Source organism: Eretmochelys imbricata, chromosome 2 (assembly GCF_965152235.1).
Source record: "Eretmochelys imbricata isolate rEreImb1 chromosome 2, rEreImb1.hap1, whole genome shotgun sequence".
Lineage (NCBI taxonomy): Eukaryota > Metazoa > Chordata > Testudines > Cheloniidae > Eretmochelys > Eretmochelys imbricata.
Genome location: NC_135573.1, coordinates 181,620,897 through 181,647,830, shown reverse-complemented (window position 1 = coordinate 181,647,830; position 26,934 = coordinate 181,620,897). Strand labels below are relative to the sequence as shown.

The window sequence follows — 26,934 nt, the reverse complement described above, 5'->3', positions numbered from 1 at the left end:
TGTTTCTGTTATCCCTATAATATCTGGTTTCACTTCCTGCACCAGTAGCTCTAGTTCCTCCATTTTGTTACCTAGGCTCCTCGCATTAGTGTACAAACATCTTAATTTTTGCTGTTTGGCCTCACTCACATTCTGTACCCTATTAGGCACGGTCATTTTACTACCAGTATAACCTATTAGACTTGTGTCTATACTGCCCTTCCTCCTACCCACGGCTGTATCCACTCTTACTTCATTTTCTTTCCTCTCAATGCTAAATTCTGGCGTGGAGATTACCTGGACATCTCCCAACCATCTCCCCCTAATTCCTAGTTTAAAGCTCTCTTAGTCAGTTGTGCCAACCTCCATCCTAGAAGTCTATTTCCTTCCCTACTCAGATGAAGTCCATCCCGAGAGAACTGTCCTCTATCCATGAATGCCTCCCAGTGGCCATACATCTCAAAGCCCTCCTTATAGCACCACTGCCTAAGCCATCTGTTGATAGTCATAATTTTGTCACACCTTTGTTGCCCTTCTCTAGGAACAGGCAGAATCCCACTAAAGATCACCTGAGCCTCAATTTCCTTAAGCGTCTTCTCCAGCCTAGCATAGTCTCCCTTAATACTTTCCAGCGAGAATCTAGCTGTATCATTTGTTCCCACATGAAGGATAATTAGGGGATTCTTTCCCGCTCCCTTTAGAATCCTTTTCATCCTCAGGTCTACATCCCGTATCTTAGCACCTGGAAGACAGCACACCCTCCTATTCTCTGGATCAGCTCTGGTTACAGGCCTATCTATTCTTCTCAGTAAAGAGTCCCCAATCACATGGACCTGTCTTTTCCTAGTGATGGTGCTATTCTCCAGTCTATCCCCTGTTCCCTCTGGCTGCAAGTTTTTTCCATTCCTATTCTCCCTTGTAATCCTCTTTAACCCATCCTGTATCCTCCTGGGGCTCATATTTGGTGTAATCTCCATTAACTCTTCCCCTTTTCCTATAGGACTAGCCGCTCTTCTCTTCTTCCTTGCCCTTCCACCTTCAGTGAGTACCTGCTGAGCCCCTTCTTCATTTTCCAACTCTGCATACCTATTCTTGAGCTCTATTTCCCCTTCACTAGTCCATTTTTTCCTCTGCCTGGTTCTTTTAGTCACATGCTTCCACTGACCACTTTCCTCACCCAGTCTCCCCTCAGAATTCCCCAGTCCTGCTTCCATCTGCAAGTCTGAGCTTTTCCCTTCAGATACCTCTATTTATTGTTGGAGGAGAAGGTATTTGTGTTTGGTTTTGTATTGGTAGTATTTGTATGTGTAGAGGCTTGTAGGGGCTTTGTGCTGGGAGAGAAGCACCATAATCTGCTCAATCTTTGCTCCATAATCTGCTCAAACCCCTTCCTAAACTCAGCTAGACTTTCCACTTGCATCTCCAAACCTCGGATCTTTTCCTCCATCAGCTCTATCAGACGGCACTTCATACAGACAAAACTCTTACCAGGTGCCCCCTCCAGGATCATGTACATACCACAGCTTCCACATCCAGTCATCTTCATTGTGTCTTCTGCTACATGGGTCACTCCCACTGCTACCTCTGTATCTGTCATTGCCTTTCCACCTAAATCCTGTTAATCTGGGAAACAGAAACCACACCAAAACACCACCCCCACAGCAAAACAGAAGCACCACAAGACAAACTCCCACTCAAACTCCCCTGTTTACGGCTCTGTTTGCTGGCTCCTGTTCTGCTGCAGCTGTCTGTGCCACTGCCTGACTGGCTGCTACCTTTATAGGACCCCTAGTCAGAGAAGCCCTGCCCCCTAATCAGGGCTCAGCTTCTCTCCCAGCACAAAGCCCCTACAAGCCTCTACACATACAAATACTACCAATACAAAACCAAACACAAATACCTTCTCCTCCAACAGAACTCCCACTCAAACTCCCCTGTTTACAGCTCTGCTTGCTGGCTCCTGTGCTCTGCAGCTGTCTGTTTAGTTTCATTTTGGTTTGACTTTTATATTAATTCTAATACCATATGAGTTATATTTAATATTTTATTTATATTATGTTCTGACATCGGAATGAAACCGTTAAATGTTTCCAAATCAAATTTTCTGTTTTTGATTTTTCAGGATTTCTTTTCTGTGAAAAATTTTGAAATTTTGCCTTTTTGTTCCAACTTGGAACAAAAAATGAATTTCAAAATGTTGGCATTTCCCACATTTTCCAACCAGCTCTAGCATTGAGCTACTTTTATACCCTTTACCATTCCATTATGGTAATCCAAAATGACCCTGGCAGGATTGCAACATTTGTTTTTTGGGAGTCTAAGTATTTCAGACCTGAAGCTGAGGCCAAAATATGCGTTCACTTGGTATGGCTGTGTGTCCATCTGCAGACTTCGATGATGACCACATTTCTTTTCCCAGTAAACCCTTGTGAGAGATTTGTGCATCTGTGTCTTTTCTCTTGTATGTGTGTTTATGTATGTATAATATCCAGTCCACTTGGATAAACACCATATAATCATAATCCGTTCAGGTCAAGAGTTTGGGGAAGTGAAATGCATGCTGTCCACTGTGTATGGCTGATGTACTGCCCTTCTCTTTCCTTCTCCCATAAATTTCTGTTAGCTGGAATGTCAGCTTCAGCCCATCCTTACCAGTTAGCACTTAGAGGCTTCTGGATTTGCATAAATTTGAATCCTATGACTCTCTGCTCCCCCTCCAGTCAACCTCCACCAAGGTTTTTGCACTAGTGTATGAAAGAGTTGGCACAGGGACCATTTCCATAGTGTATAAGGGGCGCACAGGCTACACTACATGGCTTCTGCCCATATTCCATATACATGCACTCTTTGTAACAAGTAAGTTGTGCTGAAGGCCTTGTACATGATCCCCAAACCACAAGAGCATTTCACCCTATGATTCTATATATGAGTAACATACACACATGTTGCTGCTTATATACTTGTGTAAGCCCAGGTAGGATGTAGACCTGATATACATTTATCTTAATTGTTCTTCTTTCTTATGCTCCTGTTGTCTTTTACTTTATACCTTTTTAGGCTAATCAGTGTTTTGTTTTCTTCAAATCTGATTTAAAGGAACTTGTGCCCATGGAGAAGGGGTAAGAGTGCAGCTATGTCTCTTTAGATTTATGTGTCTACAAAGCACTGATTTAAACAACTTTTCTTTAAACAGGAATTATTTTAGGAGAAAGTGTTTCTTCAATGGCACTCTCCCTTGGACATTTGTCTGATAAGCAGAGTTCTTTGTCAAGAGAGTGACATCTCCTTAATGCAAGGGCAGGCTCTCCTTTAACTCACTTTTTCCTGATCTGAACTGAAGGCTTAGTGGTTTTTTGTTATGTCATTTTACATGGAAGGGTAAAAGGAGTTATGAAAATGATACCAAAAATGGAGATTTCCAAGTCTAATTATATATATATATATATTTTAAAGTAATCATTCTAGTTTATTCATTTAAAACATGTTCTTGGTATTTCCCAACAATACAGTTTTTAAGGAATTTATTGTGTTGGGGGTTATTTACTGAGGGTTGTGATAAAACTTGAGGTCTAAAGTAAAGATTTGTTTTTTCATATGCAGTTGTAGCTGGCTTGCATAGCTGATTACAGCCCTTATTCTACAAACACTTACCCATGGCAATAACTTTATGCATACAAGTAGTTTGAAATCAAGGGTCTACTCACATACATAAAGTTATTCAAAGCTGGTTGTTTCCTGGATTGGAACCTCAGCTAGGACCTATTTAGGGTTTTTTAAATATATCTTTATTTTCCCATAATTTTTGGATTTTAAACCTTGGTTATTTTTAGTGAACGAAGAGGTTATTTTCCATTTCTGGTGTGTGTGCTCACATGTGCGCTTGTGTACACACGTATAACAATTATTTTAATCATTTTGCAGCTGGAAAATAAAAAATATTTACATTTTTTTTCTCTAGTCTTCATAGTTTATTCTCTCAAACATGTACCATTATTTGTTGGTTTTAATATTGCTTTGTTGAAGAATTCAGGTTTTTTTAATTGTCCAGGAAAGTAATGATCACAATAAGAACAAAACAAAGAAAATTGGGAAGAAATCTCTTTTTATACAGTTTGTTCAAAGTAACTTTTCGTTTAGCTCTGAACACAAAGACACTAACTGTGAGGTCTACTTTGCACTGTTGCATTGATAAAATTAGCCTCTCTACATGAAATATTAGCTCTCTTGTATACATTTCCTCCTTACTATGTTCAATTATCTTAATGCATGTTGTAAATGACACTGATTCATGGGCTTAGTGCAGGCAGAAGTTCAAAGACCTACATCAGGAAAAGATCCGGGAACCAAAAGAAAAAACACCCCCAACTGACTTTATAATTAATTAACTTCACCATATAGCTTCATAGCTCTTACTTGACAGAAATTAGGGGGTTGGATAAAGAGAGAGATTTTTTTTCTTGTACTCCTCTTCGCATTGGACAGGTTGTGTGACTGTCTGTGTTGGGACTTGCAAAGAGACTAATTAAAGAATTCATGGGTTTATGGAATTGCTGGATTGTAAGGAGAATATATTACATCTGTGCTAGGGGGAGGAAAACGTAATTTAATAACTTAAATCCAAAGTGCAGGGGGTGGAAACCTCAATTAGAGTTACTATTTAATCTGATTTATAGATTAATTTGGCTCAGTTAGATCAGATTTGTGTCATCATAAAGCTATACAGCAGAAAAAAAACATACCTGTTACTAGCATGCCTCCGATAGGTCCTTTTTCATTTTGAATTATTTTATTTGTTTGTTTCAAATTTCCTTCGAACAGAAAAGCCCTGTGGCAGCGGGTAAAAGGATCTGTTCTGCAAATTTTAAGGAAAGTGAAAGCAATTCTCCTTTTCCCCTGAGGGGGCTGCTTTTGAAAGACGGCTTCTAACTTTGTAGGGGAGAATTTGCACCTGCAGTTTAATTGTACCCACATTGTTTTGCTCCCTCAATTAATTGAGCGGACATAGTTTGGGATTTGGCCATTTAAACTGCTGATGACACCTGCTGATCAGGTAGTTAGATGGCTAAACCCCATAATTTGCTCCTACAGGTGCAGGTGTAGAACTTCATGAGTGATTGGACTGAGGCCTATTTAAAATTTAGAACTCAGTTTCCACTCCTCCCCCCACTTATTTTTCAAAAGTTTAGGTTAAGGCTGCTTACCCTAGTATTATTGCTGTATCCCCTGACCTTAGCCATGGTAAAAAGTAATTTTATTGGTAGATGTTATGGTCTTATTTGCCTTGATAATGTAATTTGAAAAGTCTTTGTGTGTGGTATATTTAATTCAGATAATGTTTTATTTTCCATTTTATTTACGTATTTTTTGGTGGTATAGGTATGGTATTAAGTCAGACAAAGGGTGCTGGGTAGGCTTTCTGGAGCAAAATTGCATTCACTTTGCATTACTGGAGTGATTAATACATGTTGGCAGTACATCCTTGAAAGAAGAAAATAGCTTCTTGTCTTCAAGGCTCCTGATTGATAACTCCATTATATACTGTATTAAACATAGCATTTCTTATTTATGCTGATCTTGATCCAGGAACGTGTAGTGAAACATCTGGCAGTGGGCAGACCAGAGGCCTGAGCCTGTGAGGGCCATCTTTGCACAGCAATAAGAAATTGCTTGATAATTCTGGGGCATATGGCAGCTTGTGCACACATAACTCAGCAAGCTAGCTTTCACCTCAGAGGCATACAGGGGTCGTTGAAGTCTATTTACTGTTCATCTTGTCAACCAGTGGACATGTTCACTCACACACCTTCAGGTATCTTGTAATCCCTAGATAGGTGGATGGACCTCAGATTGTATGCAAAGGGGGTCTCTTTGTTCCTCTCCGCCCTTCGTGATTCTGGTCACAGATGTCTCCTCTCTAGAATGGGGAGCTCATCTGGGGGACCTCCAGACTCAGGGACTTGGCCAGATGAAGAACTCTCTCTCCCCGTAAAGGTTTGAGAATTTTGAGCAATTCACCTAGTGTGTTGGCTTTTCTTTCTGTGCATCAGAGGTTGTACTGTGCAAGTCCTTGTGGCCAACACTACTGCTATGTTCTACTTGAACAGGCAGGGAGATGCCAAGTCAGATTGTGTTTGTCAAGAGGCAATGGAACTTTGGGATTTTTATGCCGCAAATTATGCTCACCACCTCACATCTCCTGGTGTTTAGGAGTCTCTGGCGGATCATTTCAGGAGAGCATCCAGCATGAATCACTAATGGTCCCTCAGAATGGATAAAGCCAAGTCCATTTTTCATCTTTGAGGAACACCACAGATAGACCTGTTTGCTACACAATTGAACAGGAAGTGTCATCTATATTCTGGTCCAGAGCAGGTCACAGTCCGGGCTTTATCTCAGATGCTTTCCTTTTATCATGGAAGGATAAGCTGCTGTATGCCTTTCCACCCATTAATTTGATTTCAAAGATGGTTATGCAAACTCAGAGAGGCTCACACCACTCTACTCCTGAGAACACCAGCCTGGCCTTGATCAGATGCTGCACCCCAACGCTTCCTGTCTCCAGCTTGGATGTTCAATGGTTAACACTTCAGGAGACTGATCGTTCCGTAGACTGAGCGTTCCGAACGTTCTGTTGAATAGCAGAAAATCATCCACCAGATATAATTACACAATGAAATGGAGATTTTTTCTGTATGGTTCCAGCTGTGGCGTTCTCCTCCTACGCAGTCTTCCCCTCAGTTTATTCTGGAATATTTACTCCACCTAAAGGGAGAAAAGGGCTCTTTGAGCATTCACTTGGTTCCTGTTTCCACATTCCATTCTCCTTTAGCGAATCAGCGTAGATCTGATTTTTTTTTCAATGATAGGATTTTTGAAGGCATTGAACAGGCTCTGTCCACCCGTGAGAGTACCCACACCTGCATGGGATCTAAATTTGAATGGTTTTGGCCTTAATAGATCCACCTTTTAAGTCTATGGCTACTTATTCATTTTTGCATCTCTTCATAAAAGTAGCTATTACTTTGACCAGGAGGATAGCGGAGCTTCAAGCATTATTTGCCGACCCTCCTCATGTACGGCCTTTATAAGGACAAGGTTTAGTTGCATGTTCATCCTAAATTTCTGACTAAGGATGCTGTTGGACTTCCACCTTAATCAGTCTATATACTTAACCTTTTTTCCAAAGCCTCACTCTCATAAGGATGAAGAGAGTCTCCATGCTATGGATGCCTGCAGTGCATTAGCCTTTTACATGGGCAGGACTAAACAGTTTAGAGTGTCCCCATAACTGTTCATTTCTTTTGCTGACAGAATGAAGAAGGGGCAACCTGTTTCTTGGCAGAGAATATCTTCCTTGATCTCATCCTGCATACAGCTGTGCCATGACATCACTGAAGTTCCTGTACCTGAGAGAGTTTCAACACATTGTACAAGAGCACAGGCTGTATCATCTGCACTCTTGAGTCAGGTCCCCATCAGTGATATTTGCAGGGCTGCAATTTGGTCATCTGTACTTACTTTCACTAGTTGTTATGCTATCTCCCAAGTCTTGAGACATTATGCTAGATTGGGGATAGTTGTGTTGCAGTACTTGTTCAGATGGACTCTAAAACCCTTCTCCATTCTGAACTACTTGGGAGTCACCTGGATGGAAAAGACATGTGGAATCACTCAAAGAAGAATTTACCTGTTCTGTAACTGTTGTTCTTCGAGATGTGTTGCACATGTCCACACTATGACCCGTCCTTTCCCCCTTTTGCACTGGAGTCTATGCTTACTGGATTCCAGTTTGAAGGAACAGAGGAAGGGTTGAGGCAGCTCTGCCATTTATGCCATCAGCTGGGAGCATGAATGTACACAGGGCACATGCATTGCCCCAACGGCTGCCATTATGGGGGAAAAAAAATCTGTGGGTTGATGTGCTTGGTGCACACATATCTCCAGCGGAATGGACATGTGCAACCCATCTCGAAGAACAACAGATATAAAAAAGGTAAGTAACCATTTTTAGGAAAGGTAGCCTCATGATCTTAGTTAAACTGAGGCTTTCCTGTCCTTAGAATAGAAAATTGCTAGGTTATTTCCAGTGCCATAATATTGTGATGTTTGACAAATGATGCCTTTTTCATGACTTCTCTACTTTTTAAATTAAAATAGTGATTTGTTGATCTTGGTGTTTATGATGCTGTATAATCATAGATGATGTGGTCCCTCTACTCAGGAGTTTACTAAGTCCCCAATCCTGCAAAAACATGTATGCATGCTTATATTTAAACCCCAGTGGTTCTATTGACAGACATCTCTCAGAGTAAAAAAATTTATTTTGGGGTTCTAATCTCTTAGTTGTCCAGATTTATTTTTTAGTTTGTTTTTTGTGTGTGTTTTTGTGTGTGCACATTCATAGTGGATTATTGTTGGAAAGCTCTTATGGTAGAAATGAGTTTGAGGGAAGGATTTGAATTAAGAGACAGAGGTTGACTGGGCCACAAGAAATGAGAGGGAATTCCAAGTCTGGGGGAACTTTTCAAGAAGACATGAAACAGAGAAGGAAACAAATGAGACGTTAAAGAGAAGGAGTTTTGGGAGGAGCAGGCAGCAAGAACTGTCTAGGAAAATATGTGAAAAGGTGAGATCCACATGTAGTCATTGCAGCCTGTTTTCCATTGCTGTGCTCTGCCTTGTTCTGTTTCATAATGATTTTCCAAGTACTACATAGTTTTTAAAATATCAGCATTTAATTTTAATTTGAGCAGCTGCAGTGCTGGTTTATTTTTTAAATACAGCTGCTGAGAATCAGTTGAGTGTTTAGGCATTTTTATGTTTTTCTTGATGAGTTACGGTCAGCTTCTTGCCAGCTAGTGTGTACACAACTTCAAAATGCGGTTTGTCATAAAACTATTAAAATGCAATTGATGAGCAAAACTGATATTTCAGATTGTTTTGAATATGGCGTGTTTTCTCACATGGCACTGTTTCAGACTGAATATTTTTGGTGGTTGATTTCCTCTGTGAAAAGTAGATGGACATGTCTGGAAGGGAGCCCTAAATGACATTGTAGCTACATACAATAATATCCTTCCTTGTTATGGAAAAGTTAAGTCCTACTGGGGGAACAAGCAAAAATAATAAAAAATCTAGATAATTTTGCACAAGTTCACCACCAGCGGAGTTCCTTCCATCATTGCTATTACTGTGTTAATCATCAGTATGGGAATGGGCCTGCTTCTGTGCAACTCAATAGAAAGACTCCCTTTGACTTCTATGGGAATTGGATCAATCTCTATGGTTTTTAAAGGTAGTAGAGGCAAAACATTCAAATTTTGCCTTCCTTACAGACAATGTTATTTTTTAAATTCTCTTTCTTGGTTTCATATTTAGCACTCTTTGAAACAGTGCTACATACAAAGTCCTATGTAAAGGAAAAAATACTGATTCAGAGGTCTGACTCCTTCATAAAGCCATATTTCTACCAGTATTCTGTGTTTTCCTATGTGTAGTCCTTTATCGGGAAAAGATCTGTTGTTCCTGAGTACACAGGAAATGCTATGTAGTCAAAATACCACTTGACACTTTATCCTCCTGCAAGCAGCAGTGTAGCTGAAGTTTGACTATATCGTGCGTGTATGATTCTTGACAATTATATTACCAAGAATAACAGTCTCTGTGACAAAACTGACAAATTTATAATATGTGTTTAATCAGCTGCCCATAAGTTAAATAAATATCTGCTCAGCTAAATTACTTTCTCTGAAAGTGTCAGTGAGAGAAGATTTGCATTGCATTTGACTTTAAACCTCAAGATCTGATCTCAAGACACTTCTTGTGTAGCCAATAGCAAATAAGGCTATTTAATTGTGGCCTTTTCTGTTACTTGAAGCTTTGTAATATTTGAGTTTTGAGTTTTCAGTGTTCAACAAATCATCTTACATGATGGTTGTCCAGCAGCAGTAAAGATTTCAAAAGAAACAATGTACTGTATCTGACTGGTGTGTAGGTTCCATGTTTTAGTAAAAAAAAAAAAAAAATAGCATTAGATTATTGGTTGCGAAGATTTGGAGGCCAGTCCAAAACCCATTGAAGTCAATGGAAAACTTCAATGGGAATTGTTGAATCAGTATATGGTAAGCAATTCAAGTAGATCCTGAGGCGCGGGCTATCTCTTTATTAACATTATTGTAGAGCAGAGTTTGGGCATCCATATTGTCTAGGTGTAAAATACAAGATTTATATGTGAGGGGGCTAAAGAGCCATAAAGGGAGATCTAATGTTCAGTAATTGTATAAAGGAATCGGAGTGCCTATGTCATCAAGTCAAGTTTTAGAAGAGTTTCTATAAGTTAGCTGGGGGAGGAGAGAAGAAAGTTAAATATGGTAGAAAGACTATGCTATGTCACAGCAGTTCATTCTTGCTTTCTGTAGTGAATGATGATGTTCTCAAGTAGCTGGGGCTTGGGATCTAGTGTTCTTTTTATCTCTCTTGGAAGGAAGTTTCCATAAAAGTTGAGAAGAGATGAACACTTATGACCTTGATATCTCCCCAGCACTGACAATTAAAAAAGGCAGTATTTAATCCTCCCATGCAAAGGTAGTTGTGATCATGCAGAATACCTTCTAGTCCACACTCTGTTTGTATGAATCTTCAATAAGTGGATATCAGACACCTCTCTAGATTTGCTAAAGCACATTAGACTTTCCATATTGGAACTGAATCCATTTGAAGAACATGTAACCTTGAAAATTGGAAGAATTCCTTTATATAAGGAAAATATGAGACACTTCACTCTCCCAATTCAAACTGCTCAGTTCCTCTTTGTGGAGTTGTTTATAGTATACTATATGCTACTTTCTTTAAATCTCATCTGGTAGCTAATTCATAATTATGCATTTCATAAAGTATTAAGAGTTGTGCATATTTTGGCACAGTCTCTATGTATTTATTTTACAAATTTGCACATTTTGGAGAAATTTAAAATATAAAACCTTACCATTTGGAGATATTCCTGAATGAACTGAATGTTGTGATCTTTACAGCCTCATTCTCAGGACTTGTAACAAGACTTTCTATAAAGTGTGATGTTCATCTGATATTTTTTCTGCCGTAGGAGATGTCTTGGGTTTTGTTTTCAACCATTACTTCAGCTGTTAAAAACAATAACAGTATAAAATAAATAACTTTTTACTAGCTATCAATTACTGGAAAAGCCAGACCTTTCTAGTCTATTATATATTTTCTTTCTGACATGATACTACATGACTGGCTCTTCGGGAGATTCAGTTCAGCAGTTCTTCCCTATTCAACATAGCATTTAAGCAACTGAAGCCAATGGAACTTAGGCATGTGCTTAACATGAGTCATATACAGAAGTGCTTTGCTGAATCAAGGCCTGGTGCAGGAACTGTCTTTTTTTTATTATTGTGTGTGTGTGCAGGGTTTAGCCCAACTGGGCCTGGATCCCTGACTGGTGCATCTAGGTGCTCCTGTAATACAAGTACTAATGTTCTTGTACAGTAGCAACTTTCACTGGCATGTGGTTAATTGGAACCAAAACTTTTAGTTTAAGTAGACTAACAAAACAAAAAAGAAGCTAGAATTAATTTCTGTTCTTGCTTGATGGTAATCTTTATTTCACACATCTTCAGTGCTGTCTGAAGTGCCTTGGATGCACCAGAGCTCTGAATGCTACTAGTATATGAAACCATATACAGCTAGCTAGCTAGCTAGGTATATATAAAGCTAACTACAGTATCTCACGCAGTGTGAGAAGGAATTTATACCATAAATTTCCTTTTTAATGTTGGATATGATCAGGCTGCTACTCAACACTCCGTTTTTCATAGATCTGTCTGATGGCAGTCTGACATCAGAATTCCAGTTCAGCCAATCATTTATATTTTTTCTTTGTGTTTATAACTATAATTTTTCTCTAGGTATAACCCAAAGCAATTAAGTCCTAATAAAGTCCATTTAACTATGCAGTGTGTCCAAGACAACATTGTTTAAATGATTGGGGGTGGGGGTGTTGCACTGCTTATTGCTTTTCACATAAGAGTAAAAACAGAGCTGGTTCAATGGGAAGTGTGGCAGCAAAAGTAGTTAAGACACCTGTTAAAATCATCAGCTGCACTGAGACTTGCAAGGCAGCCAGTCAATTCATTGCATACTTTCCCAAATGATATTGTGGTGACACTCAGTTTCCCAAAGTTCCAAATGTTCCTTGGCTTTGTTTTTGGTCTCATCTATTTGCAGAGTTACTGTATAAAAATTTAGAAAAAATGTCCTCATAGCCATCTCTGTTTCTTTAAAAATCTGTTTCCTCCCAGGGAGGGTTGCCAATTTTGGTTGGATGTATTCCTGGAGATTTCATCACATGACATAATCTTTAATTAAAAATGAATCTTTAATTCCTGGAGACTCCAGGCCAATCCTGGGGGGTTGGCAGCCCTACTACCAAGTATGCTAATAGCCTGATCCAGCAATGTGCTGAGTACCTTCTGTGTTGTCAGTGGGATCTGAATGCTTCTAGCAAATAACAGGAGCCAAACAACTGGGTTTGAAAAAATCTACCTAATCCCTGAATTTCCTGATCCCAAGCCATTTTGGGGTTTTGAGCATTTGGAACCCACCAGTGCTGCACTTGTTGCTTATTACCACTACTATATCCTAGTATATTTGATATTAAGAGCACAAATAGGAAGTCTCCATAAGAGAGCACACCTGTGTCAGTCTGTACTAAACGGAACATAAAATAGTGCCTCTCTCTGTAGATAGTGCAGTCATTACATTTAAAGTTCACAGAAAACAAATGTCTAATAATCACATAGATAAACATACCACGCTCTCCACCAGGTTTCTGCTGTGTTCACAAATGCTTGCATTGCTTTTGGTCTTAGGAGATTTGAAATTTCAGTCTGGATCCAGATTCACAATTAGGGCCCACTTCATCCCTTCAACCTACCTTTTAGAATGAAACTCATTAACTACATTACTGCTTTCCTATGGAAAGAGTTGTACTTGAGAAAGGCACACATGCAGATGTTTTTCTGTGCTGGCTTTCAACTCCTAGCAATGCAAAAATGAAATTAATAATTGGCAAATGGACAAAAGCAGTTTTTGTGGATGTCTGTGTCATCTGGCGATGGTGACTTTTGTTTCTCTTAAAATTTAGCATGTTTTTTTCCAACACCTGTTCTCATCAGTCTCTGAACATGCTTTGCCTTTATTATCTGCAAAGAGTGGATCTTTAGTCACCTATCTTAGCTAGCTAAAGTAAATGTTAACACTGCACCTTTTTTGATCTTTGCTGTTTGTACGGAATAACCATAAACAGTAGCTCACACTCTTTATTCGGAGTAACAGTAATCCTAATAACAAACCCTTTGAGTGAATGTGTGGCTGCTACTCTGAAACCAGTCTTTATGTTATTGCTGAAAGCAGTCAGTCTCTGATGTTTTCATGAGTGATCTGTCAAGTATTGCCCTGGTTGATGCAGTTTCCTTGTTCAGCTGCCCTATGGAGCTACTATAAATAGCCCGCAGTTTAAGACAATAGTTCAGTTTTTTAGTCCTAGCATTTGGGCTGGAAATCTGCATTGAGTTTGCAAGTTTTGGAATATAAAGAAGAGGGAGTTGATCTTTGTAATGACTTCTGAGCAGTTCATAAACAACAACTAAGAGCACCTCAGCACTTACACCAACATGCCACCCACAAGAATTATTACTGGTCAAGGTAAGTGTATCCACTTAGACAACTAAAAACTACTAAAGTGGAGGTGCATTAAGCTAAATAGCTAAAATTAGGTAACACACTGCTTAGGACAGCTGATTTGTGGGACGTAGGCATATTTATATTGATTTTATATTTCAGCCTGAAGGTGATGTGGTTATTAATCAATAATTCTCATGATAGATTTAAAGGAAAAGGGGGGCAAATAACAGTGAGAGGGCCTGTGGTACATAGTTCCCTTAATAAATAACAAAAGGTTGCACTTTGATTTAGGTTTGGAAGGATTAGATTTTTATCAGTAAATGTCGGTAAATGTCAGTTTTACCATACACACACAAACCGACGAAAAATACTTCCATTAATAATAACCAAAATTTACAGAGAGGAAAAGTAAACAAAATGCTGCTTTGGAGTTTATGAGAGATTAAGGATATTTCATTTGTGTATTTTGACATGTGAAGTTGAAAATTTGTGTTTGAACGGTTATAAAGCCTCAACTTTAAATCTACTCCCATAAAATAATTATTGTCTGCCCTCCCCTCATAGTTTCTTGCAACTGTGAAAATGTATATTGATAAAAATAGAAAAAAATGCTTAATACCCATAATTTCCTGGAACTGTAAAAATTTAAATAGATAAAGATTAGGAAAAATGCTTAAAAATAAACATCAATATTACCCATTGAAATTGTAAAAAAATTAAAAATTGAATTCTGCCAAGCCTACTTATATTGTGCCTTTCCTCCAGAGAACTCAAAGATTTACAAAGATGGGTAAGTTATACTGCTCTCATTTTACAAAAGGAGGAACTGAGATACAAAATTTAAGTGACTTGTGCAAGTTCACACAAAGTCAGTGGCAGAGACAGGACTAGAACCCATGTAACAGGACAACTCCTTGTTGCCTTGTTAGAACCAATGAGTAGATCATGCTGCCTCCCTCACATGATTTCACGTCCTAAAATAACAAACTTTAAATGATAAATCAATACATTGAATAAATAAAATAGTTATAGTTCCTTGAGGATCAAAAATAGCTGTTTGGACCAGTTTCTACCATCTGTATTCTTTTTAAGTAGTACCTTGTTGAATTAATTGTGGTGGGACTGGTCATGGAGTAAGGTATTACTCTATGAGTGAAATGCTGTCCCTTTGCAGTCAGTTGGAGTTTTGCCATTGATATCAGGGGGCTAGGTTGGCAGAATCTGGTTCATGGTCTTTGGAAGCTGATTATAAAAATTGTGTAGTTTATCCCTTCCAGAGAAGAAAATTATTTGGGGATCTAGATATCCTATCACTTCCTCTGCTGTGTTCTGAAAGAAATATCTCCTCCACATGAATTCAACCAAAGTAATAAGTAAATGACTTCAATCTAAAGTAACAAGTAATTTTGAGTGCCTCCATTTTTGGGTGCCCAGCCTGAGAAACCTGAAAGAGGCGGTTTTCCTGGAAAATGTACATGTTAGTTTGGGAAAAGAAAATCTGACTATCAAATTAACAATGAAATTGTATCCAATTCTCAGATCTCTTTTTAAGATTAACTCATTTTAACTCAAAATGACAAATTTCGTAACTCAAAATGACTTTGAAAACAATCATATTTAACATTTATTTCCATAAGAGACTCATTTTGCATGCACCCAGTATTTGTATTAATTTTAATTTGCGTTGTACTTCCATGCGTAAGAACATTTAAAAAATTGGAAAAATGTACTTTTAAGTCTTCTTTTAATTTTTAAATTAAAAGATTCTTGAAGATGCTATTTTGTTTTGGAATTCTGAGAGCCAAAACCTGAAATAGTAGATGAACTGAGGCTTGCATTATCAAAAGGAATTAGATGCCTAAGTCCCAGTTTTAGGCACCTAAATCCCATTTTTGGGACCTCTGCAATGCACAAAACTCCCACTGAACCCCAGAGATGCTTAAACTCACTCAACATCTAAATTTTTGCTGCAGAAGTTCTTTAAGTGCCTGTGTTTCTGCTTCTGAGCATGTGCAATACTGCCTCCTTCTAGGTACCTGAATGCCTATATCCCACTAAGCCCCAAAGTGATTCACCAATCAGGGGAAGACAAGCATTTGGCCACCTAAGTCACACGTGGCATGGCCTGATCTGGTAGGCATGGTCAGAGGGCCTTACTCATAACTTTTTGCCCAGTGGCTAGGGTACTCACTTGGGATGTGGGAGACCCCAGTTCAAATCCCCCTCTCCCTGAAAGGAAGAAGGCATTTGAACAGGGATCTGCCACCTCTCAGGTGAGTGCTTTAACCATTGAGCTATGGGATACTCTGATTTGGGGTAGTCTCTCCTGTTGAAGCAGTTGCACTCTGGACAAATAATTAAAGTCATTCTATCGGGGGACAGGGTCTTGGGTCTCCCACCTCCCGGGTCAGTGCTCTAACCACTAGGCTAAAAAGTCATACTCTCTCTGACTCATTTTTGCCAGAGTGAGAGAAAGAGAGCTATTGCACAAGTGTGAGACTCTCAGTGCCGAACTCCTTTTGTGCATGGTTTTGGATGTAAAACCATGCTCTGAAATGTCCTTAGCCTCTGTTTGCCAGAAGCTGGGAATAGGCGACAGGGGATGGATAACTTGCTGATTCTGTTCTCTTCATTCCCTCTGGGGCACCTGGCATCGACCACTGTCAGAAAACAGGATACTGGGCTAGATGGACCATTGGTCTGACCCAGTATGGCTGTTCTTACGTTCTTATGGTCGTATTCAAGCATGAGTCTTTCCTCTGCCAAAGACCTAAGTTAAAGTGATGGAGAGTGAGATATTTGGCATGAATGGTACCTGTGTTTTGCCTGGCCTTTGCATTAATAGACTGCACTGTACCACAACCCATGTAGTCCATTAACATTCATATTCACATCAGCTATCCAAAATGAAAAGTCACTTAAAATGCTGTTAACAGATGACTGTGTAGTTTCTGATTCCTCAGATGCTCTGTAAACTTGGTTGAGGATTGCCTGATGGTCTAGGTTCTTTTTGGCAATTTAGACAGCAGAAGCAAGTACATAATAGGGCTGATGCTCAAGTACCCAGAAAAATCCAATCTAAAGAGCAAAAGGTTCAAAGTCTTTTCTGAATCTTTGCATCATGAATCACGTTAGCCTCATGTGGTGACAGCCTTCTATATGATATGCAGAGTCATATGCTTTGATACTGTGTTGAAACTGCCAGGTCATTAGCCCATTCCAATGACTTATGGCTTGATCCTGAGAGTTGCTGAGCACTCACAGCTCCTAATGAAATCATGGGGAATTGCTTATTATACCTCACACCCATCAGGATAAATCAAGCCATTAAAAATGAACTGAAGCTCATTCTGAGCCTGGATTTGTTGTGTGGTTCAGGATCTTTTATGTAGCATTTAGTCATGAGAACAGACTAAGGGCCTGATGCAAAGCCCATTAAGGCCCTTGGAGTGCCTAATACATGTCCTGAGTAGTAATCAGGGCATCAACGGAGCAGGCACAGTAACCTTAATATCAGATATAAAAGCTGATACCTAATTGTTTTCCCCCACTAAAGTGCAATTCCTCTTTGTACAACATTTATTCAATTCCTGCATTTTTAGGGATGACCAAATATTTACAGCTGTCAGATTTAATGTAGTTCTTACTTTTGTGCAGCACAATAATATCAAAGAGAGGAGCTTTGCTTAGAATTTTCTATTAAGAAGATTATTTCAAAATCCTGCCTTAAGCTGCCATTACTGCAGCTATTTGCAACATCTGCAGCTGAATGGAAATATTTGATTTTATTTATGACTCTTAACATTGATAAAATACAAGTCCAAATCAGACCTTAAGCCCCCATAAACAATGGTAACCACTGGTTGCATTGCTCAGTTTGCTTCCGTTACTTAGTAGTAAATTTTAAAAATCCCAACAATTTGACATTGCTCCGAATTAAAAAAAACAACAGTCACTCTGTATGTCCTGGCCTGCCCCCCCTCCCACCTTTCACTGAGGATGAGAAAGGGTTTCTCTAATAATATTATTCACTATAACACTATTCATATTCAAAGCTCTTTATGGGCCTTATATATATAGAGTGAAGCAAATCCTTCAGTTAAAAAGCTGAAATTTAAGGCCATGTTCGCCAAAAAGTTTTCCTGCAATCTGTTATCATTTCGGCAAATCTTGGCTAACATATGTTTTCACATGGAATCCACACGCAAACTCAGGTAAAGAAAAATATTGTCAACTCTGATGATAAATCTGCATTTTTGATGCATATAGAAAAGCTGTTTCCATTTTTTCCTGTAGGAAGGATCTTTAATTGGTACCAACTGCCTTCTTTTAGCGTGGGTCAAGGTACCTATATCATGAGAGATTAAAATCTGATTCTCTTTGCCTAGTGCCTGTCTCCCTCAACTCCCGTCTTCTAAGACCCTCTTTCTATTCCTAGATTAAAAGATGCTGCAAGTGATTATAGGGAGTTGAGTGGTATTATGATGAGATTCAAAATGTACGGTATATTTGGTAGGGCCTTTTGATGTAGATTTGAACCCACTGTTTTATCCAGGGTTAAAGTTAGGCACAATTTTTAAAAAAACTCCGCTAAATCCTTGTCTTCTGCTCCAGATGGAAGGCCCAGAGTTCTTATACAGTTTGCCCAGACTTGGTACTCTAACATTGCTACCTAATTAATGTTACCTGTTTTTTATAACTATTTTAGGACTCAGAGTAACAGCCGTGTTAGTCTGTATTCGCAAAAAGAAAAGGAGTACTTGTGGCACCTTAGAGACTAACCAATTTATTTGAGCATAAGCTTTCGTGAGCTACAGCTCACGGATGAAGTGAGCTGTAGCTCACGAAAGCTTATGCTCAAATAAATTGGTTAGTCTCTAAGGTGCCACAAGTACTCCTTTTATTTTAGGACTGTGAATGCAGACATTTTCTTTTCCCCAGTCATACAAAGTTTCTGATCTGTCCATTTTTTTTTTTTACTGTGTCAGTCCATCTATCAAGTGATTCAATTTGGTTTCCAGATTGGAAATCGTGTCCTGGATTCATTTGTTTTATTCTTTCTGTCTTGGAATAAATAGCTGCCTTTCTAGCCAGAGAAGGCATGCATTGGTTGGTGTCTTGTCTGGCCTCAGAGCATTCATCTTGCAGGAGGCTGCATTCAAAACACACCCGTGTTCAGATTGCAACTTGAAATGGAGCAATCTTTACCTTTCCCGTTCATCACTCTGTCATTTAGGTATAGAAAAGGCAAGGCTTTAAAGGCTTTAAAACAATCGTTAAAATTGAAATTTATCTAAGGCCAAGCCTACATTTGTCTGAATTGCTCCAGAACTAAGCTTTTCTTCCAGAAAGTCAGTTACAGTCATGAGCTTGATTAGATTACTGTTTTCCTTCACACTGAAAGTCACTTTTCTTTCCTCAGCTGATGTTTTCCCTCCCCGAGGCCTGATTCAGGAAAACATGTATGCTCATATGTAACTTTTCTTTAGCTCTGTACATACTTAGGACCAGCAATATTCAGTAAAGCACTTAGGTATGTACTGAAGTCTCATTGACTTAAGCAAATGCCTAAAGGCTTTACTTAATAAAGATGCTTTCCTGAATCATAATCTAGTCACATGGGGCCTGATTATTCACCATTGAACCTAATGGGAGATTTGTAATTGATCTGAATGTGAACCACAGTCAGATGCCTTTTGTGCCCCACCCAATCTCTCCTCACTTAGTCAGTTGTTTCTCCTTCTCTGCCACCATCTCCTTCCACATCACCAGCAGTGTCTGAGAGCAATTTTTCAGTACTTTTTAAAAATGGTTTCACCAAGTCACCACTGAGTTTGCAAATTATGGTAAGCCTGTGTTTTTAAACATACACCTTAAAATGGTTTTCTAATACTAGTAAAACTCCAGTGTAGACAGAGACTTAGTGTTAAGTTCCATTAATTGCAGGGAATATAGTATAAGCAAGAGTTCAAATGTCCTACAGGAATTCACAGACTGGGAAGGATATGGATTAAATTTTATATTTTGGAAAAGTGTTTTCCCCAGGGAAAAACACCAAGGACCAAATTGTGGAGTTACATCAGGGATAGATTTGGCCCAGTGCCTTGATTTTAAGAAACTGGGGCCAACCTCTCATTGCTCTGGTTTCTGCTTTGAAAATGAAAGTATATAAGGGTGAGACAACAGAGGTTACATATCATGAAAGTGTGTGTAAATTTAGTTTTGAAACAGTCTGCTGACACAGTATTAAATTTCAAGTCCTGGTCTCTGTATGAAAGCAGTGAATATTTATAATTACATGTTTTCACATGTGTTTCCCTGACTGTTCTATGTTTTGGGTGTTGTTACTATATGAGAAATCTTTAAAAAGGACAAGTAAATTAACAGAGACCTAAGATTCAAGTCAGCAGTGCAAGCTCAGTTTTTCAACAGCAATGAAGTATGGGGGATGGATAAACTAAGAATCATCTAAAATGGGAAAACTGATTTATTCCTGTTGGGAAGCTTTATTGATAAAGGGTTAACTGAACTGACCCCCTCAATGAAAATGAAAATCCTTGTAAAATTTGCTTGTAGCTCTGCAAGTGTGCTCTCTTTTACAGACAACAGCTCTTCACTGAAACCTTTTCATTTCTTTTGAAATCTTCAAAGATAGTAGACATTGTGAAAATGCTGCAATGATTTCTGTCAAGAAGAGGGTGGTGCTAGTTAGGTCCAGGACTTACACTTACGAATAGTTTGTACAGTGACAGCTTAATTAATGCTTCTGTGTATTTGGGCAGTGTAGTAGGCATAAAAGGGAGCGAAAATCAGACAGATTTCAAAAGGTATTATTCCTTTTATTTGCTGTAAACTCACCCAGAATCTTAGACGGACAAAGTGAGTGAGGTAATATTTTTTAAAGAGCTCTGTGTAAGCTCGAAAGCTCATCTCTCTCACCAACAGAAGTTGGTCCAATAAAAGATATTACCTCATCCACCTTGTCTCTGTAATATCCTGGGACCAACATGCCTACAACAACACTGCACTTTTTAGAATATGTCAGAAATCTATTTTGTCTGGAGAAAAGCTGATGAGAGAATGCTCCCAGAAAGATGGTAACTTAACACATACATGATATTCCAAATTACTATTTCATGAAGGATACTGTGTGATAGTTGGTGAATCTTCAAATAAAATGATACTCAGTGTACTACACAGTCCTGTGTAATAAAATTCATCTTTTAGAAGAACTTTAATAAAAACTTGTAAAAATTTAATGGATTGTTTCTCCTTTTGCTATTAAAAATCTGCAATGAGGAAAAAATAGTGAAGTAGACACAGACTTAATGAGGTTATCTGTTTTCACTGAAACGCAGTTTTACTGTACAATAAAGATTGGAAATTAAAAGGAAGTTCATTGAAAGCACTTTGTGTTGGATTATGTTTTGTTGCTGTTTTTGTTTGCAGGCTGTTCAACACCTCAAAACTTTACACCCAGTTCTGTTACCCTTACATCGAGTAATATCTTACTTTGCAAGTACTACTGTTATCTTAGTGGACCATCTTGTAGAGAGAGCCTCCAGTCCAAGAAATACTTCGGATGGGATTTTTAAAAGTGCTTGGTGTTGGCCTAAGTCTGCTCTGATCAAAGTTAATGGTAAGTCAATTGATTTCAATGGGAGCACATTTAGGCCACCACTGAATACTTTTGAAAATTTTTCATAAATTTGCCCACATAAGTGTTTGCAGATCAACACCAAAGTTACTATTCAAAGTGAGCAAGATTTACAGATTTGGGCATTTTGCGTTTGGATCTGTATCCAAATTTTGTTGCTAACCTGTGTCATTAATTAGCTAACCAACTTCCACACATCCACATCCAAATGTTGCAGTTTGGATTAATCTCTAGTCATGACTACTTCTGAGTGGAAATGAGCAGTGTCTGAGTTGCTTCCTGATCACTGTGAAAAAGAATAATCTGAAAAGAATTGCACTTTATTTTTAGAGAAAATGTTAAGCATAGTGTGCAGTGCAGTTTGTATATAGAACAGATTTTTGCTTCTTTCTTTTGACACAACCTAGGCAGTGATTTGGGAAAGCTCTGAAGCATGTGCTCAATTTTAATAGAAAATGACTACATTTCTATAGTTTTCTTGAAGTCTCTTATAGAATTTAATATAAAATTCTTTCTCTGCCATAAAATTCTCTACAAATGATTTTTAAAAATAACAAAGGATCTCATTCTTTATTAATTTGTGTAGGTTTTTAGAATAGTCTCTATGCAACCCCTATTAGTTTAATATCTATTCAATTCTGTGGGACATTCCAAAGAAGATGAAAAATTCAGACACAGCAGTAGTACACGTTTTTCCATATTACCCCACCACTGTATATTGAACATGGCCTGGACGGCATCTAAGTTTGCCAAGAAGGGTGCAGTTTTGGTAGTCCTGTTAGCAAAGTTCTGTATAATTTAATAGGACACATACCATTAAAGTTAAATAGAAATTGAATACGCTCATGTCTGTTTTTAGAACAATTTCTGTAGAATGCAGTAGAGCTCAATGTCCATTTTTAGGAGGTGGGAAGGTTGAATCATCCCATAGAAATCTAAGTCCAGAATATAATTTTCTATTAAATTCTATAAAATGGTCTAAAAAGCCCTTAGAGAAGTTCCTATTTTCTGTTAAATTCCTTAGCACAACAATAAGACAGTATTGTTGTGATGTGGTTACTTGTCCACTGGGATTGTAGACTGAGGCTACCAAAGTCATTTGAATAGGTCACTGAACACCCAAAGTTAAGACGCTACCAACCAAGGTCAGATTTGGACCAATCACCTGGAGGGGAAAAGTGCTATCGCCCATGTCTAGTCCATTTTAGCTATCCAGTCTATTGTCAGTGGGGCATTTTACAGTAGTTAGCTGTTATACAAACAGGCTACTTATATACTGCCTGGTTTTTAACTGGACAGAAATCAGTGTGAATTTGAGAGGTGGTTGAGGAATTCATTTGAGAAATAATGAAAACCATAATAACCTTAAATGCTGACTTGTAATGACATTGAAGAGACCATATGCATGGCAATAATCAAGGTTTTAAAATGTTTTTTATATCATTTCTTTTTCCTTTTAGTAGGTAGAAAATTACATGTAGAAATACATGTAAAAGAATGGGCATTATACCTTGTGTCTCAAGTCCCTTGTGAATTCTCTTTTTCATTGGCTAGGCTAGGAAAATTATTTACGTTTAAAAGCCCATTTTGCTTCCTTTGGGTCACCTTCTGGTGTATATTTCTTCCTTAAACTAAACTGATCAATCCATTATGATTGACCTCTGAAGAAATAGGTTTTGATATTAATATGTTTTCAAGTAGGAGAATGACTCACCAAGGGAGCTATGCTTGGGAAAGAAAGAGTGCTGCTGTGGTAAGGAATCCGCATTTCTTCCCTTTGCTTGTTTTCTCTGTAACCCTTGGGCAGACCTACCACAGTCTAGGAGGAATTGAAGAAAGGCTAACTGGAAGAAAAGGCACAGAAAAGATTGTTTCTGGATATATAATATGTGATGATTTCTACAAGTTTCACATGCAATCCAGAAAGCTACCTCATTAATGACTACCAATGGATACCTTACCATAATGAATTTTCTGTAAACTAATAGGGCTTTTCTGTTTCTGACTTATAAGATCTTAAAATGTTAGAACTGACAACTTTCTTTTCACCAAGGGATCTCGATGCCCACAAGGAATTTTAAACCATATTAATGATTTTAGGAGGTGAGGGTGTAGGACTGCATAGATGGGACATCTATTTCTAAAGCACAACTCAAGTTATCGACACTTGAGTTAACTCCTCTCAAGTTAGCCTAGCTTGGGTGGGAGGAGTGGCTATACTGAAAAATAACACTCCAGCTATACAGAGTGGTTGTGTTAGCAGTCAGTGAGTTCTTCAAACTCAAGTTGTGGCAGGCCAGCCAACTTGAATTAAAAGCACCACCGGAGCTAAGCATTTTTGTGTGTAGGCAGCATTCAAGTTAGGGGAAACACTCAAGTAATAACTGGAGTTACCTCTGTAGTGAAGACTAGCCCTCAGATGACATAGTGATTACAGTTATGACAGCAGCTGGTAGCCTGTCTAGATTAGCTCTTTCCAGGTTGCCAGCACTGGTGGAGATGAAATGATGCAAAAGACCCATGTCCTCAGGAACTTTTAAAAGGTCTGTGTCAGTGGCAAAGTTCCCATTGACTTCAGTGGTTCAGGATCTAATCCACGGGTGTCCATTTTCACTGCTTCTTCAGTCTCTCCCTTTTGCCTGCAAATGAAGAAGGTGGCAACTCTCTCCATGGAACTCCAGCACTTCAAAGGAAGTCACGCTGCACGGAGTAGCAGCATCAAAGCAAAAAAAGGGTTAAAAATTCTTCATAATCAATCTTTGTGAAAGTGTTATTATATTTCAGTGCTTTTTGGTTTGAGAAATAAGGCTGATATTAGCTTAATGAGAAAGTGGGGTCTTCCATAGCTGCCTCATTATTGCTGGGATCACTCACTGGGTTTGCATTCACAGCGCTGATTCATTTTGTTCTTTACATTCTTACTCCTAAGAGTTTCTGTACAAACACTAGTGGAAAGACAAAGAAATTCAAATGAAACCTAATAAATCTGCCAGAAAAATATGAACTAATAGATTCATCCGGATGGTGAGGGCTCTCCCATTAGAGGCTCCTGTGGTTTTTTTATTACTTTTTTTTTAATGTTTGGTTCCTTGCTTCCATAAATTGTGCATGCTGGATTTTCATTAACTCAGAAGGCCGAAATTCTTGGTAAAAGATGCTTTAGTCACACATGATTCAGAAGTTCAGAAAGATCAAAGACAGTTAGCATTGTGGCTGGCATGACATGGCGTATTTCATGTAAATGCTTCAGCTCCTTGCATTTTGATTTAGATTTTTTTCTAGTTTTGCATCTATTTTTTTTTCTGCTGTTGCAGGGGCCTCAAGCACTGGTACATCTCAATCCCTCCTTTTCCCTCCCTGTGGCACAGAATGGTCCAGATTCCTGTGGGCTGTAAAATTTGGTTTAATTTTGATTTTTGGGTTTAGTGTGCAGATGCTGGGTGGTATTGGTTGTCTGTCTGTGATATTCAGAAGATCAGACTATGTGATCTAGTGGTTCCGCCTGGCCTTCAACTCTATTTTGCAGACAAATTGGACATGCAGATACATTTCATAAAGGCTGCCATCCCAGAAGAAACCCATAGAACATTACTCACAGTGGAAATATTTCAGTGAATCTGACATGGAAATTTGTTGTGTGCAATTATTATTTTTCACTATGATAAGCATTAAAACAATTCATTGTTCAAATGTCTTCAGTGTTGGTAGAAGGAAAGGATTCATGGGTATGGTAAAAAGGTGGGATTAAGAGCAGACAAAATAAAGCAAGAATGTTAATGCTGGAAAGGTCCCCCCTGTAAAACTTCAAAAAAGTCTTACAATGCTAAGTCTTTTAGTGGAAAAATATGTGAAAACGGTGTTTGAGGCGTATGAGGAATAGCATGATGGTTCTTGCAATTTAAAAGAAAGCAATAGAAAGGGATTAAATGCCTTGTGTGTCAGAAAAGGAAGAGAAAGTTTTCTGTGCCATGAGTACAAGAAGAGATTGATTACAGCATATGTTTGGTAAAGAGATGACAAATTGCATGCGGTCTGGGAGAAAAAGGTCCCTAGTGTTTATATGCCTAGGACAAGGATTATAGTGCGTGTATGTAGAGCAGAATGATTATAGTACCGGTGATGTAGGACAGGTGGACTCATTAATGTGTATGTGTATGACATGCGGGTTGGGGGGCAGCTAAGGTTATAATGCTCAGAGTAGTGAAGTTTTAATAGCACCTGCAATAGAGAATGTGGATGTTCTTGGGCAGTAGCAGAAGCAACAACAAACGTCTTTTTTTCTATATGTTTATGTTTTTTAATGGCAATATCTCCTCATTCTGAAGTACCTGTTGTTTTGTTTTCTGAACCAAACACTATTAAAGTATAATTGTCAGTAGTTAAAATAAACCTATACCGAGAGCCAATAAGTTAATGGAAAGACACTTTAAATGATAAATACTAGTAAATCTTGCTGTAAATTATGAGACAAGATAAATAGATTCTGTACTCTGAGTGAAAGAAAGGTCATGCTAAGTGTTGAGAAGGTATCACAGGATCATAGCTAATTAGGATGCCAGATGTTAGCATTTTTATAATTCATAGTAATATCCTCACTATAGGTCACTGTATTAATATTTTTGTTTTCAATAGCTATTTCCACAGCTCAGAAATTATGATTTAACTTGCTGTGTTTTTCATTGTTTTGAAATATTTATTTAGGTTGGCAAACATAAGTGGGACCAGAATCTGCAATGGCGTAAATAATATACAAAAATGGTTAACTTCCACTCTCCCTTCCAGGTATACACAAATCTAAGGACTTGTCTACACCAGACTTTACCGCACTGCAAGTCAGGATGCAAATCTACAGCAGGGGTATAAATCTAGTACCTTAACCAGAAGAGCATTCTTTCCCACAGCAAGGCTTGATTTTTGCCTGTGGCACTTTGATGTGTTCCCTTTTAAAAGTTAGAATGAATATTTTTCTTGCTACATAAAATTTAAAATAGGTTGGATCAAAGTCACCCCCGATATAACTGCAATGCAGTTACACCAGAGATAACTTTGGTACTTGATTCCTGACTGAACAAAATTTGCAGTTACCGTCTTGAGTTCCTCTGTCCTTCAAAATCCTCTCAACTGTAATGTCACTTTTTCTGCCAGCAGAATTCACTGTACAAATGAGACTGTATTATTTTACAAATGTCTACAGCACATTACCTGAAAGGAGAGTATTTATAGTTGGGGTAAATCTTGGCAGTTGTCCTCAGTAATAATCTATACAGATCACATATTTAATGCTCTGTAATTTACCCATAAGATTACCCTATTAAACAAATAAATTGCAAGGTTATATAAAAATAACATTGGTATCAAGTTTTTAGTTTTATAATTGAACTACTGTGTACAGAAGAGACCATCAGTAAAGATGTAATATGAAAAGGTCACCTTCGGTTTTCCATCCTTACGCAATGGGAGAAATTCTGCTCTCAGTGTCACCAGCATAAATCCAAAATAATGTCATTGGGCCTGGGTCTTCTCTCACTTACACCAATGTAAATGAAGAGTAACTGCATGGAAATCACTGTAGTTAGACCCATGTGAAACAGCGG

The 26,934-nt window shown here is 38.4% G+C and overlaps 1 protein-coding gene across 12 annotated transcripts in view; it reads left to right on the top strand.

Moving 5' to 3' along the window:
• The window catches only part of BBS9 (Bardet-Biedl syndrome 9), a 432,422-nt gene that overhangs the window by 318,128 nt on the left and 87,360 nt on the right, over positions 1-26,934 (top strand). Inside the window, exon 24 of one of the 12 annotated variants that reach the window (XM_077811046.1) lies at positions 7,291-8,967. The exons of the other annotated variants lie outside the window; for them this stretch is intronic. Within the exon in view, the coding sequence (XP_077667172.1) occupies positions 7,291-7,295 (5 nt within the window). The 3' untranslated portion in view covers positions 7,296-8,967. Of the gene's footprint in view, positions 1-7,290; positions 8,968-26,934 lie in introns of those variants that run through there. 12 annotated transcript variants of the gene reach the window in all.